The following is a 14438-nucleotide window of genomic DNA, read 5'->3' as shown; positions in this document are numbered from 1 at the left end:
CATTGTTAGGTTTTGCGGAGGGGCCTTAATTGAGGAACAGCAGGTAGCACAGAAGGACGCAGTCTCGCTGTGGGACGGCATTGCGTTTGTGCCTGATCTAGTACAGAGCCTTTCCCGACGAGCGCTGTGTGAAGGAATTACTTCATTGTAATTATAATATGTTAAAATAAATCCCAACCTTTGCGATGGTTGCTGAAGTTATTATGCTGCCTGTGGCATTAAACATTTATAAATGCATCAGGCTGTCGTGTTCTGCGACATTGCTGACAGGCCCTTCCTCTCATTGCGCTTGCTTTCAAAATGTGCTTTAGTTTGAAAACAATACATGCAGCTTAAAATTTACATCAGTGGAGGATTCCTTGGAGGTCACAGTGTAGGTAATAATGAGATGCGTGCCGGGATCTGAGTCAATAACACAGAACCCTTCATTATTAATGACTTTCGGAGGACATTGTAAAATCCCGTAATATATGTGCGTGAGACTTTGAAATAAATGGTCTTCTTTTGCCCCTTTAATGCCCAAAACTGAAAAAAAAACGAGCTAGCTAAATAAGATTTTATGTTGGAACTGTTCCTTCTGCCCACTGTGTCTTGCCAGCAGAGTGGGGTCTGGCAGTTATTGAATAGTCTGGAGATCGAACTATCACTCTTGTAGCCGAATAACAATGTGTGAGACAGAGGTATCTCATACACCCACCCCGAGGGACGGGAGAAGCAAGCTGATGTAACAAAAAGATGAATGATAAAAGCAAGCACTCTGTTTTTGTACATCTTTATGTACGTGTTGCTCTGTGTCTAAGGTTATTGTTTATTTATCCTTTCAAGTTTACATATTATTATTTCTGTATGCTGCTTTTTTATTTTTTGCCTCATTTCTGGGAGTTGTTTTATGTGCTGTTTTGCCGTGTCACCGTGTTAATGTATGTAATGGTGTGTTTCCTGACGCTGTCATTTGTCACTGTTTCTGTATTCCAGTGCTCCTGTAGCACGCCATCTTTAGATGTATGGTGCAGCTTGCAGTGTCACGGTTCCAGCAGCATACTCGTACATATTTTGCTCTTCTCTCTACTTTTCTACCGACTGTCATGTTGGTGAAAGTATAACACTCTCCTTTCAACATGTGTTCTGCTGCATGCTTAACCTCTCTGGTCGGGAAGCTTAGTTTTATTGCGATTGCCTTTTGGGCTCCATGCCATCGAATGGAAAAGTAAAATCATTCACAGAATGCAATTAGCATTCCCACCAGTACGCAAGTGCTTTATGTCCAGTCCAAATCCCTGGCTGCCGTATATATGTGTGAAGAATGAATCTGTAGCAGTGACATTAATGGGTCTGCCATGCATTCCAACAACGCTGCTTGAGGAAAATCCTGAAGACTAGCTACAGAGACCACATCACAAACAAGGAGATCTACCGGGAAACTGCAACAAAGCCTCTCAGCCAGGACATAGAGGTACGCAGGATGAAATTTGCAGGACATGTACTCAGAATGTCGCCAGAACGTGCACCTAAGATGGCAATGACATGGCAACCTGACGGAAGGAGGAATAGAGGCCGACCATAACTCACATGGAGGCGAACATTCCAGAAGGATTTGGAAGCCCGGGACGCTAACTTATCGAGGGTGGAAGACGTCGCACATGGCCAAACAGAATGGCGAAAGCTTGCTGCCCAATGCACTCAACAGTGTGGGAGGAACTAGGCCTAAGCCATACATGCCCAGCACCACCAGTGTGCCACTGTGTGGACAGTGGGGAGCTGGACTACAAACGCAGGCTTTAACACGAGGATGGAAGTCCACTCGAACAAGACGCGAAGGAGCAGTCCTTAACTGACCAATTTTGGGGAGGTCACTACAGATAACAATCATGGAACATTGAACATGGAACAGTCCAGCACAGGAACAGGCCCTTCGGCCAACAATGTCTGTGCTGAACATGATGCCAACGCCATCACTTATCTGTCTGCACATAACTCCATTCCCTGCATATTCATGTGCCTATTCAAACGTTTTTTAAATGCCACCAACGTATCTGCTTCCACCACCACCACCCTTGGCAGCACGTTCCTGGCACTCACCACCCTCTGTGTAAAAAAACTTGCCGCACTCATCGGTACAAACTAGCATCTGCAGTTTCTTCCTATACATTTTTGAAAATTGCTTCTCTGTCACCCCACGGGAATTGGGCTTGGGTACCCTGCTGCCATTTTAATGTGCTTAAAATCTCTCACCCACTTTTATTTTTTGCCTCATTTATTTGACTTGACCTGTATTTACGTGTTCCTCCCATGCCACTGCAACCTTCAATCAACCTCCCATCTTGTTATGTAAATCTTCACCTCTACAAACTTTTCCCTCAGACCCCGCCAAACAAGGATGTCTTGATCGACACAAGAAGCTGGAGTAACTCAGCGGGTCAGACAGTATCTCTGGAGAAAGGCAATAGGTGACGTTTCAGGTCGAGACTGGATGTATTCAAGAGAGAGTTAGATCCTGGATGTTTTCAAGAGAGAGTTAGATTTAGCTCTTGGGGCTAACGGAATCAAAGGATTAGGGGAAAAAGCAGAAACGGGTTACTGATTATATTGAACCATGATTATATTGAATGGCGGCGCTGGCTCAAAGGGCCGAATGGCCTGCACCTATTTTCTATGTTTATGATCCTTCTTCAGTCCTCCTCGTGCTAGTTGTGCTTACACAATGACTAGCATTTTTAACAATAGGAATATTGTTACGGGAAAATCTCACTACATATTCTGCTACTAAAGTGTGGGCATGTGTACCTTTAAGGCTATGATGTCTAATTAATATTAATTTTACATAGAGTGAGTTCATTTGAAGGTTAATTGCTACTCAGACTGGAGATCAAAACCTGGTTTTGTTTGAGAGAAAGTCAATGAATAGCCTGAAGACATTGGCTCAGTTATTTTTATTCTTAGATAGTATTTTTTCCTCTGCACGTTGCAAATAAATATGACATTAAATATAGTGGGATATGCAGCATGAGGTGCTTAGGAAACCTTGCACTAGGAAGGTTTAAATATTACGGTCAGGTTGTATAACTTGGTGCATGTGTCTGTGCATTGTGTGTTTAGATATGCCCTTCTGCCTAGATGATAACTGCATATCACTGGTACTTATGTATGACGGTACTTGCACTCAGTACCATACTCCTTGTGACATTACTTCTTGTGTTAAAGGGTTACCCCACGCTGCTCTCCAGGCTCTCTGCAAACTTATCTCGGCCTCAGAGACAGGAGAACAACTTATTAATCGGGTGAGTACAGATTTGGTCTTCTCTGGGGTCATTCTTCACCAGTGTTTAGTTTTGTTTAGAGATACAGCGCGGAAACAGGCCCTTCGGCCCACCGAGTCCACACCGACTAGCGATCCTCGCACATTAACACTAGCCTACACTCGCTCGGGGCAATTTACATTTACGCCAAGCCAATTAACCCAACAAAGCTGCATGTGTTTGGAGTGTGGGAGGAAACCGAAGATCTCGGAGAAAACTCATGCGGTCACGGGGAGAACGTACAAACTCCGCACAGGCAGCACCCGTAGTCGGGATCAAACCCAGCGCTGTAAGGCAACAGCTCGACCACTGCACCTTCTTGCCGCCCGTGAAAGTGGTTTACGGCGCTCCCAGGCCACGGAAAAATGCTTCAAATTTGTATTGTATTGTATTGTATTCAAATTTATTATCATTGTCTCAATTAGAGACAACGAAATGAATTTCCCTTTACAGTCAGTATCATAAAAATAAATAATAATAAATAATAAAACATATTAAAAATAAAATAGAATTTAAAAATAAAAATAAAAAAATAAAAAAAATGCAGGAAAAATGTTCCCGATGTTGGGGGAGTCCAAAACTAAGGGTCACTGTTTAAGAATAAGGGGTAGGCCATTTAGGACTGAGATGCCAATTTCAGCCCATAATGTCGATTAAAGTTATTACCTCCTAATTAAGTAGGTAATATAATTTATTGAAGATTTTTAAATAGGGACTGAAGTAACACCGTTTGATTTGCTTTGGTTCTCAGAATATTTTGCCCAAGATTGTGCTTGGATATAACATTTGTTGGGAAATTGCAAAGGTTCAAAGGCAGATGAATGGCTTTTCGTTCTGATATTAGACTACAGAATGCCTCTCTGACCACCAGAGTCATAGAGCTGTACAGGGCCATCTTGTCCATGCCAACCAAAATGGCATACTGGGCTAATCCCACTTGGCCCATAGCCCTCTAAATCCTTCTAATCCATATGTCTGTGTTTTAATAGTCATAATAATAGTATCCGCTTCTACAGTGTTCTCTGGCAGCTCATCTGGATATGAACTAGAAACAGAGAAAATAGGTGCAGGATAAGGCCATTCGGCCCTCCAAGTCAGCACCGTCATTCAATATGATCATGGCTGATCATCCAGAATCAGTGCCCCGTTCCTGCTTTCTCTCCATATCCCTTGATTCCATTAGCCCTAAGAGCTCTCTCCAACACTCCCTTGAATACATCCAGTGAATTGGCCTCCACTGCCTTCTGTTGCAGAGAATTCCACAACTCCCTGGATGAAAAGGTTTTTCCTCATCTCAGTCCTAAATGGCCTATCCCTTATTCTTAAACAGTGACCCTTAGTTTTGGACTCCCCCAACATCGGGAACATTTTTCCTGCATTTAGCCTGTCCAATTCCTTAATAATTTTACATTTTCTTTCGAAAAGATCCTCTCTCATCCTCATATGTGATAACTACCCTGTGAATGAAAAAAATACCCATGAGGTCCCTCTTAAATCTCTCCCCTCTCACCTTAAACCTATGCCCTCTAGTTTTAGAACCCTCTACTCTGGGAAAAAGACCGTGAGCATTCACTTTATCCATGCCCCTCGTGACCTTGTACATCTCAATAAGGTCATCCCTCTTATGCTCCAAAGAAAAAGGTCCCAGCCTATCTAACTTCTCCCTATAACTGCAAGCTCCAATGACAGATGAAGGAGGATGTTTCCACTTGTGGGAGAGTCTAGGACCAGAGGTCTTAGCCTCAGAATTAAAGGACGTTCCTTTAGGAAGGAGTTGAGGAGGAATTTCTTTAGTCAGAGGGTGGTGAATCTGTGGAATTCATTGCCACAGAAGGCTGTGGAGGCCATCAATGGATATTTTTTTGGCAGAGATAGATAGATTATTGATTAATATGGTTGGTTAAGGTTATGGGGAGAAGGCAGGAGAATGGGGTTAGGAGGGAGAGATAGATCAGCCATGATTGAATGGCAGAGTAAACTTGATGGGCTAATTCTGCTCCGATCACATGAAATTATGAACATGCCTGCAAGTGCCTCGTCCTATAACTCCAGCTCTGCAAGTAGCCTCCTGGTGAGTCTCCCCTGCACCTTTTCCACGTCCAGATCCTCAAGTTGGCACTTGATTCTCACCATAGGAAGAGGCGAGTTGGTGTCACTGGCCTCAGTTCCATCGTCACTGGCCTTCCAAGTAATGAGAAGGTCACGATGGCTTAAACAAAGCCCGCAGCAGAGATGGAGCACCTGCAATATGACAGGACTCTGAGCAGCAAAAAACGCATGGTTCTTTCCGACTAAAGATCGGTGCAATGCGCTGGAAAATCAAAGCATAATAAAATGCGAATTTTTAAAAATGATTAGCACAAAGGCTAACGAGAAGCAGTCCCATGAGCTGATGGCAAAATGCCAGAGAGTCTGACCTGCGAATAATGTAACATTGCAAGATGAGCAGAGAGGACTGTTTCACTGGAATCGCTAAGCAAGTAAACTGTTGAATCCATCACTGTAATGAGCAGTCCTGTTTAATGATGCATAACCCCTGATCTACAGATGCTCAGACCGAGCTCAAAAATCTAGCCGCTTTGCTGTGAAAATTACATGCTTCATTAACTCAAAACTTGCACCAAATTTCACAACCAAACAAAAAAAAAGAAAATGGAATCCAAATTTTAAAACACTTGAGTTTTAACCGAACTTAGTTTTTAATTAATTCTAATTATTTTCTTTAATTTGCGAAGTGGGAAAAGCGCAGTAAAAATAATCATAACCAATTTAAGTAAAGCAACATTTCCCTCCAAAGAGCTATTATTGTCTGACAAAGTCATTTTCAATACTCCTGGTAAATGTGGAAGGCAGCCATGAGGGAGATATACCGGACATTTTCAGTATGTGTAGGAAAGAACTGCAGATGCTGGTTTAAAGACAATATAGAGAGACACAAAATGCTGGAGTCACTCAGCGGGACAGGCAACATCTCTGGAGAAAAGGAATGGGTGACGTTTCGGGTCGAGACCCTTCTTCAGGCTGATGTCAGGGGAGTGGGCAGTGCAGAGATAAATTGTAGTCGGAGACAGTAAAACTGGTGGGAGAACTGGGAAGGGGGAGGGGATGGAGAGAGAGGGAAAGCAAGGGCTGCTTGGTTAGAGAAGTCAATGTTCATTCATACCGCTAGGGTGTGTAATATGAGGTGCTGTTCCTCCAATTTGGCACTGGGCCTCACTCTGACAATGAAGGAGGCCCAGGACAGAAAGGTCAGTGTGGGAATGGGAGGGGGAGTGAGTGTTGAGCAGCCGGGAGATCAGGTAGGTTTAGCGGAGGTGTTCAGCGAAACGATGAAGGAGTCCCATTCTCTGGCTTGGTTGCACACGACAACACCAGCAGGTCAGCACTCTCTGCAGAAGCCTAGGGGAGGTTAGTGAGTGGTACAGCCTTTGGTACTACAGGTGAGAAGAGGAAGTTGGATATGGAACAGTCTCGAAGGGCAGCTGTTTTGAATACAGGGCTGCCAACTCTCACGCATTGAGCGTGAGACTCGAGCATTTGACAAAATTCTCACGCTCTCACGCTGATGACGGAAGTTCTCACGCTAAAAATTTTTTAATATATATATATATATAAATAAATAAATAAATAAAGTCGCGCTCCTCCACATTCACCAATGAGAATAGTTTTCTGTCGGCAGGTTTGCCATAAAGAACGAGCAATTTCATTGGCTTAAGCCCATCGCACACTATTTAAAATGGCAATGTGGGCAAAAATGCTGGAGAAACTCAGCAGGTGAGGCAGCATCTATGTCTGAGTTTGACCCTCCTTCAGACTCAAGCATTTCTCCAGCATTTCTCCAGCACACCGCATGGAGTTTTAACCCCAGTCCAGAGCCAAGAACGGACTGGGTGAGTGGGGGCATCGGTGCCGCCTCCGGAGCAGGGGGGATGAATCTCGGGCTATAGCTCCGCTCCGATGCCCGACCCCCGGGTCATTGTCCCTCACCTCCCCCGGACCCCTAGGTCACTGACCCTCACCTCCCCCGGACCCCAGCTGGACACAGAGCACCTGGGCCAGCCTGCATTCCCGGGGAGGGGGAGAGAGAGGGAAATGCTCCCCGGACATCGCCAAGTCCTCCCCTTCCTCAGCCTTTGGGCTCCTCCTCCTCCTTTCTCCTTTCTTCTCCCTGCCCCACCCCCCATCAGTCTGAAGAAGGGTTTCGGCCCGAAACGTTGCCTATTTCCTTCGCACCATAGATGCTGCTGCACCCGCTGAGTTTCTCCAGCATTTTTGTGTACCTTCGCCAAGTCTCCGTTCACTCCAGGTGTTGTCGCCGCTTCACTGACACACACTCTCACACACACTCACACACAACCTAACACACAACCTTACACACACACACTGGCACACACAAGGTTTAAAGGGATATGAGCCAAATGCGGATAAGTGGGACCAGTTTAGATGGGGCATCTTTATCTGCATGGACAAGTTGGGATGAAGGACCTGCTTCCATGCTGTAAGACTATGACACACTGTAGAAAGGGTACATCGTTCTGGAGATGATCCAGGGGCGATTTATGACCATATTGGCAGGGCTGGATTTTTTTTTTTCACTTTGAAGAAAGATTTGATAACTGGGATTGTATTCTCTGCAGCAGTGGAGGTGAAGAAAATACTTAGTTGAGGTGAATAATATTATGATAATAGGACCTGTTTCACTTAACAAAGAGTGTAGGAAGGAACTGCAGATGGTGGTTTAAACTGAAGATAGACACTAGAAGCTGGAATAACTCAGCAGGACAGGCAGCATCTCTGGAGAGAAAGAATAGGTGATGTTTCGGGTCGAGACCTTCAGACTGAAGAGGTTGAAAACCAGCCATAAAACACAATGACTGGAGATGTGTGTTATCCAACTAAGGGCAGAAATCAGAATCATGTGTTCATCTTTATTGACATGACACCATAATAAATATATATCAGAAAAATAATGTAATGGGGTGGCACGGTGGCGCAGCGGTAGAGTTGCTGCCTTGCAGCACCACAGACCAAGATTTGATCCTGACTATGGGTGCTGTCTGTACAGTAATTGTACATTCTCCTTATGACCACATGGTTTTCTCTGGATATTCTGGTTTCTCCCACAACCGAAAGAAGTGCAGGTTTGTAGGTTAATTGGCTTCTGTAAATTGTCCCTGGCGTGTAGGATACAACTGGTGTATGGTAGATTGCTGGTCGGTGTGGACTTGGTGGGCCGAAGGGCCTGTTTCCATATATATGTTTTACATATATATCTTAATTTCATTGAACCATATACGGTTGAATATGTGACATTATTTTCATCTTGTTTCTATAGTCAAAGGGTAAGGTTGATTGTTTTATTTGTACAGAACAGTGATGGAAGTCTGACTTCTCTTGCCTTGTTTCTATGTTTTTGTTTCTCTATATATATGCATAACAGCATGAATTATAATCTGATTTCCATACAAGAATATACTACGGTCATTCATGTGCTGCACCTGTTGATCAGAGCCTGGTTCTATCCTGGAATGTAATTGGGAATGTAATTTAGTCTAACCTTATTCATACCTAATCCAATTTGAAGCATAAATGTTGCATTCAAGTGTAAGTTAAAAGACTCGCTACAGTATGCACCAGATTGCACAATTTCAAGCTGAAAAATGCAAAAGCTCCCCCCTCCCACACACTTCCCCATCGGCCGCTATGCTCCCTCGCAATTTCTTACTCTCAACTCTCACCCAATGTTGGCAGCTCTGTGAATAACACTGCTGAGGCGGAATCTGCCCATGAAGAAGTGGGCTGCAGCGTACATTCCCTTCAACGAATCTAATCTAATCAAGCGGTCCTCAGCCCGTAAAGAATTCAACATTATCTGCTGCTGGTAGATTCCTGAAGGGTTTGCCATAGCAAATCAACAGCATTGCTTAAGTTACTTCACAACAAAGTGTAGTTCAATAAATGCTCATTTTCAAAGCTTCAAAGGTCAGAAGCTTTCTTTATTTCTTTCTTTCAAAAACCTTGGAGCGTATCGTTGCGTCGCAACTTCATTCCCACCTCCTTGCGTATAACCTACTTGAACCCCTCCAATCTGGCTTTCGCCCCCTCCATAGCACAGAAACTGCTCTCCTCAAAGTCCTCAACGACCTCCTCACCTCTGCTGACACTGGTTCCCTCAACATCCTCATCCTCCTCGACCTGAGCGCAGCCTTTCGATACAGTGAACCATAACATCCTGCTCACCAGACTCAAAGACCTCGGCATTGAAGGCTCTGCACTCAGCTGGCTCCGTTCCTACCTTTCCAACAGATCCCACTTCATCTCTCTCCACAACCACACCTCTGCTACAGCCGCAGTCACTCAAGGCGTTCCCCAAGGCTCCGTACTCGGCCCCCTCCTCTTCATCATCTACATCCTCCCCCTTGGTCAGATACTCCGCCACTTCAATCTGGACTTCCACTGTTACGCTGATGACACCCAGATTTACCTTGGCACCAAATCCCCCCACAACCCCCCCCCCTCTCCCATATCAACTCCTGTTTGTCAGCTATAAAAACCTGGATGCAACATAATTTCCTCAAACTCAACAGCGATAAGACAGAATAAGACGGCACCACTGTCTCCCCATCTCCCCAGGCCCGCAACCTTGGCGTGATCTTTGATTCCACCCTCTCCCTTGAGCCTCACATCCGCCATGTCATTAAAACCTCCTTCTTTCATCTCCGCAACATCGCCAAACTCAGACCCTCTCTCACACCGCCTGCTGCTGAAAGACTCATCCATGCCTTCATCTCCTCCCGACTGGACTATTGCAACTCACTTCTCCTTGGCATCAGCTCCACCTACATCAACCGACTCCAACTGGTCCAGAACGCAGCCGCCCGACTCATCACCCACACCAAATCCTGGCATCACATCACTCCAGTCCTCAAAAAACTTCACTGGCTTCCCATCTCCCACCGGATCACCTACAAAATCCTGGTCCTCACCTACAAAGCCCTCCACCATCTGGCCCCCCCATATCTCACTGACCTCCTCTCCCCCTACCAACCCTCACGGTCCCTCAGATCCACATCAGCCGGTCTCCTCTCCATCCACAAGTCCAACCTCCGCAGTTTTGGGGACAGAGCCTTCTCCAGGGCAGCTCCCAGGCTCTGGAACTCCCTCCCCCAACTGATCCGCAATTCCGTGTCCCTCACCATCTTCCAGTCCCGCCTCAAGACCCATCTCTTCACCTCTGCCTATCCTTAGCCCCACGTCCCCGTCCCTTTTCATCTGTGCATTAATTGCCTCATACTGTGTTTTGTATTGAATTCTGTCTTTACTTTGTGTACTAGTCATGTCTCTACTATTTATTTCATTCCCCTTACATGTTTTTCCTCTACATGCTCAATTTTTGTAAGGTGTCCTTGAGACTCTTGAAAGGCGCCCATAAATAAAATGTATTATTATTATTATTAGAAGAGATTTGTGGAACAGTAACGGATATGCGACGCTGTTTATTGCACTGCTTGTGTATTCAGCTCTGGTGACACTCAAATCAAAGAGCCCCCAGTCAGCCAATGTTGGGTTTGTAAATCCTGTGTCACAGCAATGCAGTCACAGCAATGCCTGATCCTGGTGACGTTCCCTCTGCACCACCTCTCAAAACATTCGCTCACACCAGAATCGGTGCTACATGTTCATCTCATCTTCTGGAATACCTTTATTCTTAGGGACCGTAGCTCGAGTTACTCCAGCATTTTGTGTATTACACTGTATATATTATTGTTTGGAAAGCGTAGAATGACAATGCTGCTCCTGGGATTATGTAGATTATAGAGGCATTGGAATACAAACCTAGATTACAACCATTCCCTGGTTTGCTGGTGAAAAGATCACCTGAATAACTGGCTGATCAAATGTTAAGCCGCACAGTAATGTTTGATCTCACCACGCCATTGACCACCGAAGATCCAGAGACGGGGAGAGGCTTCATCCCTGTCACTTATCTCGAAAAGACTAATCCCTGCCACTGAATAGTGAATACAGTGAAAAAAGACCAGAAGCGAAACAAGGACTCATTCAAAATTCAGAAATCAATTAAATATTGGCAAATAAATGGGGGAGAGAATTAATATTTTGAACTTGTGCTGTTCAATAATATTGAATGCAATATGTTTATATCAAATTCCTTTATGATATTTTAACAGATTAATGTCCCCATTAAATTAGTGGACAAAGGATTTAAAAACAAATGTGATAAATGATCGTGGGCTGATATCCAACAGCACAAATTCCAGATGTTCTTTTAATGAGCTAACCTATGCAGAGCTGCTGCTGTATGTAACTGGTGCAGTAAATTAGTGGAATCACCGAGTGATGATTGAAACTGCTTGTGTCTGTCCTTCAGCCAGGTGTAGATTTTTAGGACTTTCTTTCACCATTTCCTGTCATCTTTTCGTCAAGCGTCATGAGGGTCAAGAATGTTTGATTGTTGTAGCACAACTGAACAGTGACGTTTTTACTTGCAGCAACAGAACAGGCCTGCTGACACAATAGGTCTGTAGGTTAATTGGCTTGGTATAAATGTAAATTGTCCCTAGTGTGCGTAGGATAGTGTTAGTGTGCTGGGATCGCTGGTCGGTGCGGACTCGGTGGGCCGAAGGGCCTGTTTTCACGCTGTAACTCCAAACTAAACAACAACGACTCGCCCTCAAAATCGGAACCATCTGCTTCACATAATATTTCTCTATTGCAGCTGCCATCATCACTCTCAATTAAACTAATTAAACAGATATGTGTTTAATGCAAGTTAACAGTGTTGTGTCGGTCTCCTCCTGCTTGTGTGTATATTTGTTTAAGCTATGCTATTTGACAACTTGCTGTTTCAATTTACTGCAACTTGAATATCACCTATGCATGAATCTAAAGCTTGTTTTTCTTTCTCCTGACTTCCTCTTTGAAGGCTGTAAAAAATATGGTTGGATTGGTAAGTGCATCTAACTGGATTAATGTAGTTAAAGCACTGGAATTTGTAGTGAACTGTGCTAACACTTTGATCCGTAGAGAGTTCTCACTGATTGTCTATTTTCGTATTGCTCCCATTGCGATTCACACTCTTTATGCTGCTCCGATGCATTGTAGAAACCTGCATTTAGTAACAAATGTGCACTTTTTATTTCTTACTCCCTCCCCTCCTTTATTCTTAGTTTGATTGTGTCAACTGCTGTGCCAACTGAAACATTTCCTGAGCTTCATTGACAGGCTAGAACTTTATTCCTTGGAGCACAGGGATGACCTTATAGAGGTGCATACGATATGAGGGGAATAGATAGGATGAATGCACAGAGTCTTTTACTAAGAGTAGGGGAATCAAGAATCAGAGGACATGGGTTTAAGATGAGAGGGGAAACTGAGGGGCAATTGAGTGTGGTAGGTATATGGAGCAGGCTGCCAGAGAAAGTAGTTGAGGTAGGTACGGAGAGGTTTAGAGGCATATGGGGGTAGAGTGCTGACATGGATAGAAAATTGGTTGGCAGACAGGAAACAAAGAGTAGGGATTAACGGGTCCCTTTCAGAATGGCAGGCAGTGACTTGTGGGGTACCGCTAGGCTCGGTGCTGGGACCGCAGCTATTTACAACATACATCAATGATTTGGATGAAGGGATTCAAAGTAACGTTAGCAAATTTGCAGATGACACAAAGCTGGGTGGCAGTGTGAACTGTGAGGAGGATGCTATGAGAATGCAGGGTGACTTGGACAGGTTGGGGGAGTGGGCAGATGTATGGCAGATTAAGTTTAATATGGATAAATGTGAGGTTATCCACTTTGGTATCAAAAACAGGAAGGCAGATTACTAACTAAATGGCTTCAAGTTGGGGAAAAAGGGAAGTACAACAGGATCTGGGGGTCCTTGTTCATCAATCTATGAAAGTAAGCATGCAGGTACAGCAGGCAGTGAAAAAAGCGAATGGCATATTGGCCTTTATAACAAGAGGAGTCGAGTATAGGAGCAAAGAGGTCCTTCTGCAGTTGTACAGGCCCCTATTGAGACCACACCTGGAGTATTGTGTGCAGTTTTGGTCCCCTAATTTGAGGAAGGACATTCTTGCTATTGAGGGAGTGCAGCATAGGTTTACAAGGTTAATTCCCGGGATGGCGGGACTGTCATATGCTGAGAGAATGGAGCGGCTGGGCTTGTACACTCTAGAGTTTAGAAGGATGAGAGGATATCTTATTGAAACATATAAGATTGTTACGGGTTTGGACACGCTAAAGGGAGGAAACGTGTTCTATATGATGGGGGAGTCCTGAACCAGGGGCCACAGTTTAAGAATAAGGAGTAAGCCATTTAGAACGGAGACGAGGAAACACTTTTTCTCACAGAGAGTTGTGAGTCTGTGGAATTCTCTGCCTCAGAGGGCGGTGGAGGCCAGTTCTCTGGATACTTTCAAGAGAGAGCTAGATAGGGCTCTTAAAGATAGCGGAGTCAGGGGATATGGGGAGAAGCATTTATTATTTAGCCTGAGTGGGCAGTTTGGAAAAGATCCAACTGGAGTGCATGCACACTTCTGAGACAATTGATGCAGGGAGAAAGATTCATGTTTGGAATACAGGATTATGCAATGATAGTCATCTTTTCCAAAGAGCCATTTAACATAGCTTGTATTTAGGTTTTGTTTAGTCTTGTTTAGTTAGCTTATTTATTGTCACGTGTACAGTGAAAAGTTTGCTCTGTGTGTTATCCAGTTAAATCACGCTGAAGAAGGGTCTCGACCCGAAACGTCACCCATTCCTTCTCTGCAGAGATGCTGCCTGTCCCGCTGAGTTACTCCCGCATTTTGTGTCAACTTCGGTTTAAACCAGCATCTGCAGTTCCTTCCTACACAAATCACACTGCACATGATTACAATAGATCCTCCTCTGCAACAGTTCAGGCACCATCTTGCAACTTCCAAGTCTTTGAAAAGTCTGATCTTGTCCCAAGGAGATCTGCAGTTTCTTATTTTCTCACTTTAAGGCCCGGCGTCCTGGCAGCACTGGATGGATGAAGTAGGGGTCGGCCTGGCCCAGCGCGATGCTGTCGGCTCCTTCCACCGCCGCTCCGTGCGGCTGCCGCAGGCTGCGCTCAATCCGCTCGCTCGCCCGGCTGCTGTAGGAC

The 14438-nt window shown here is 44.6% G+C and overlaps 1 protein-coding gene across 4 annotated transcripts in view; it reads left to right on the top strand.

The window, feature by feature from the left end:
- The window catches only part of ttc28 (tetratricopeptide repeat domain 28), a 530600-nt gene that overhangs the window by 496227 nt on the left and 19935 nt on the right, over window positions 1-14438 (top strand). For 3 of the 4 annotated variants that reach the window (XM_033043376.1, XM_033043374.1, XM_033043377.1), the window contains exons 19-20: window positions 3202-3278; window positions 12241-12264. In XM_033043376.1, coding sequence (XP_032899267.1) covers window positions 3202-3278; window positions 12241-12264 — 101 coding nt within the window. The remainder of the gene's footprint in view (window positions 1-3201; window positions 3279-12240; window positions 12265-14438) is intronic. The other variant, XM_033043375.1, reaches the window with a different exon arrangement.

This window comes from Amblyraja radiata, chromosome 25, assembly GCF_010909765.2.
Source record: "Amblyraja radiata isolate CabotCenter1 chromosome 25, sAmbRad1.1.pri, whole genome shotgun sequence".
In the NCBI taxonomy this organism is placed as follows: domain Eukaryota; kingdom Metazoa; phylum Chordata; class Chondrichthyes; order Rajiformes; family Rajidae; genus Amblyraja; species Amblyraja radiata.
The sequence above is the reverse complement of the archived record's forward strand: the minus strand, read 5'-3'. Positions and strand labels throughout refer to the sequence as shown.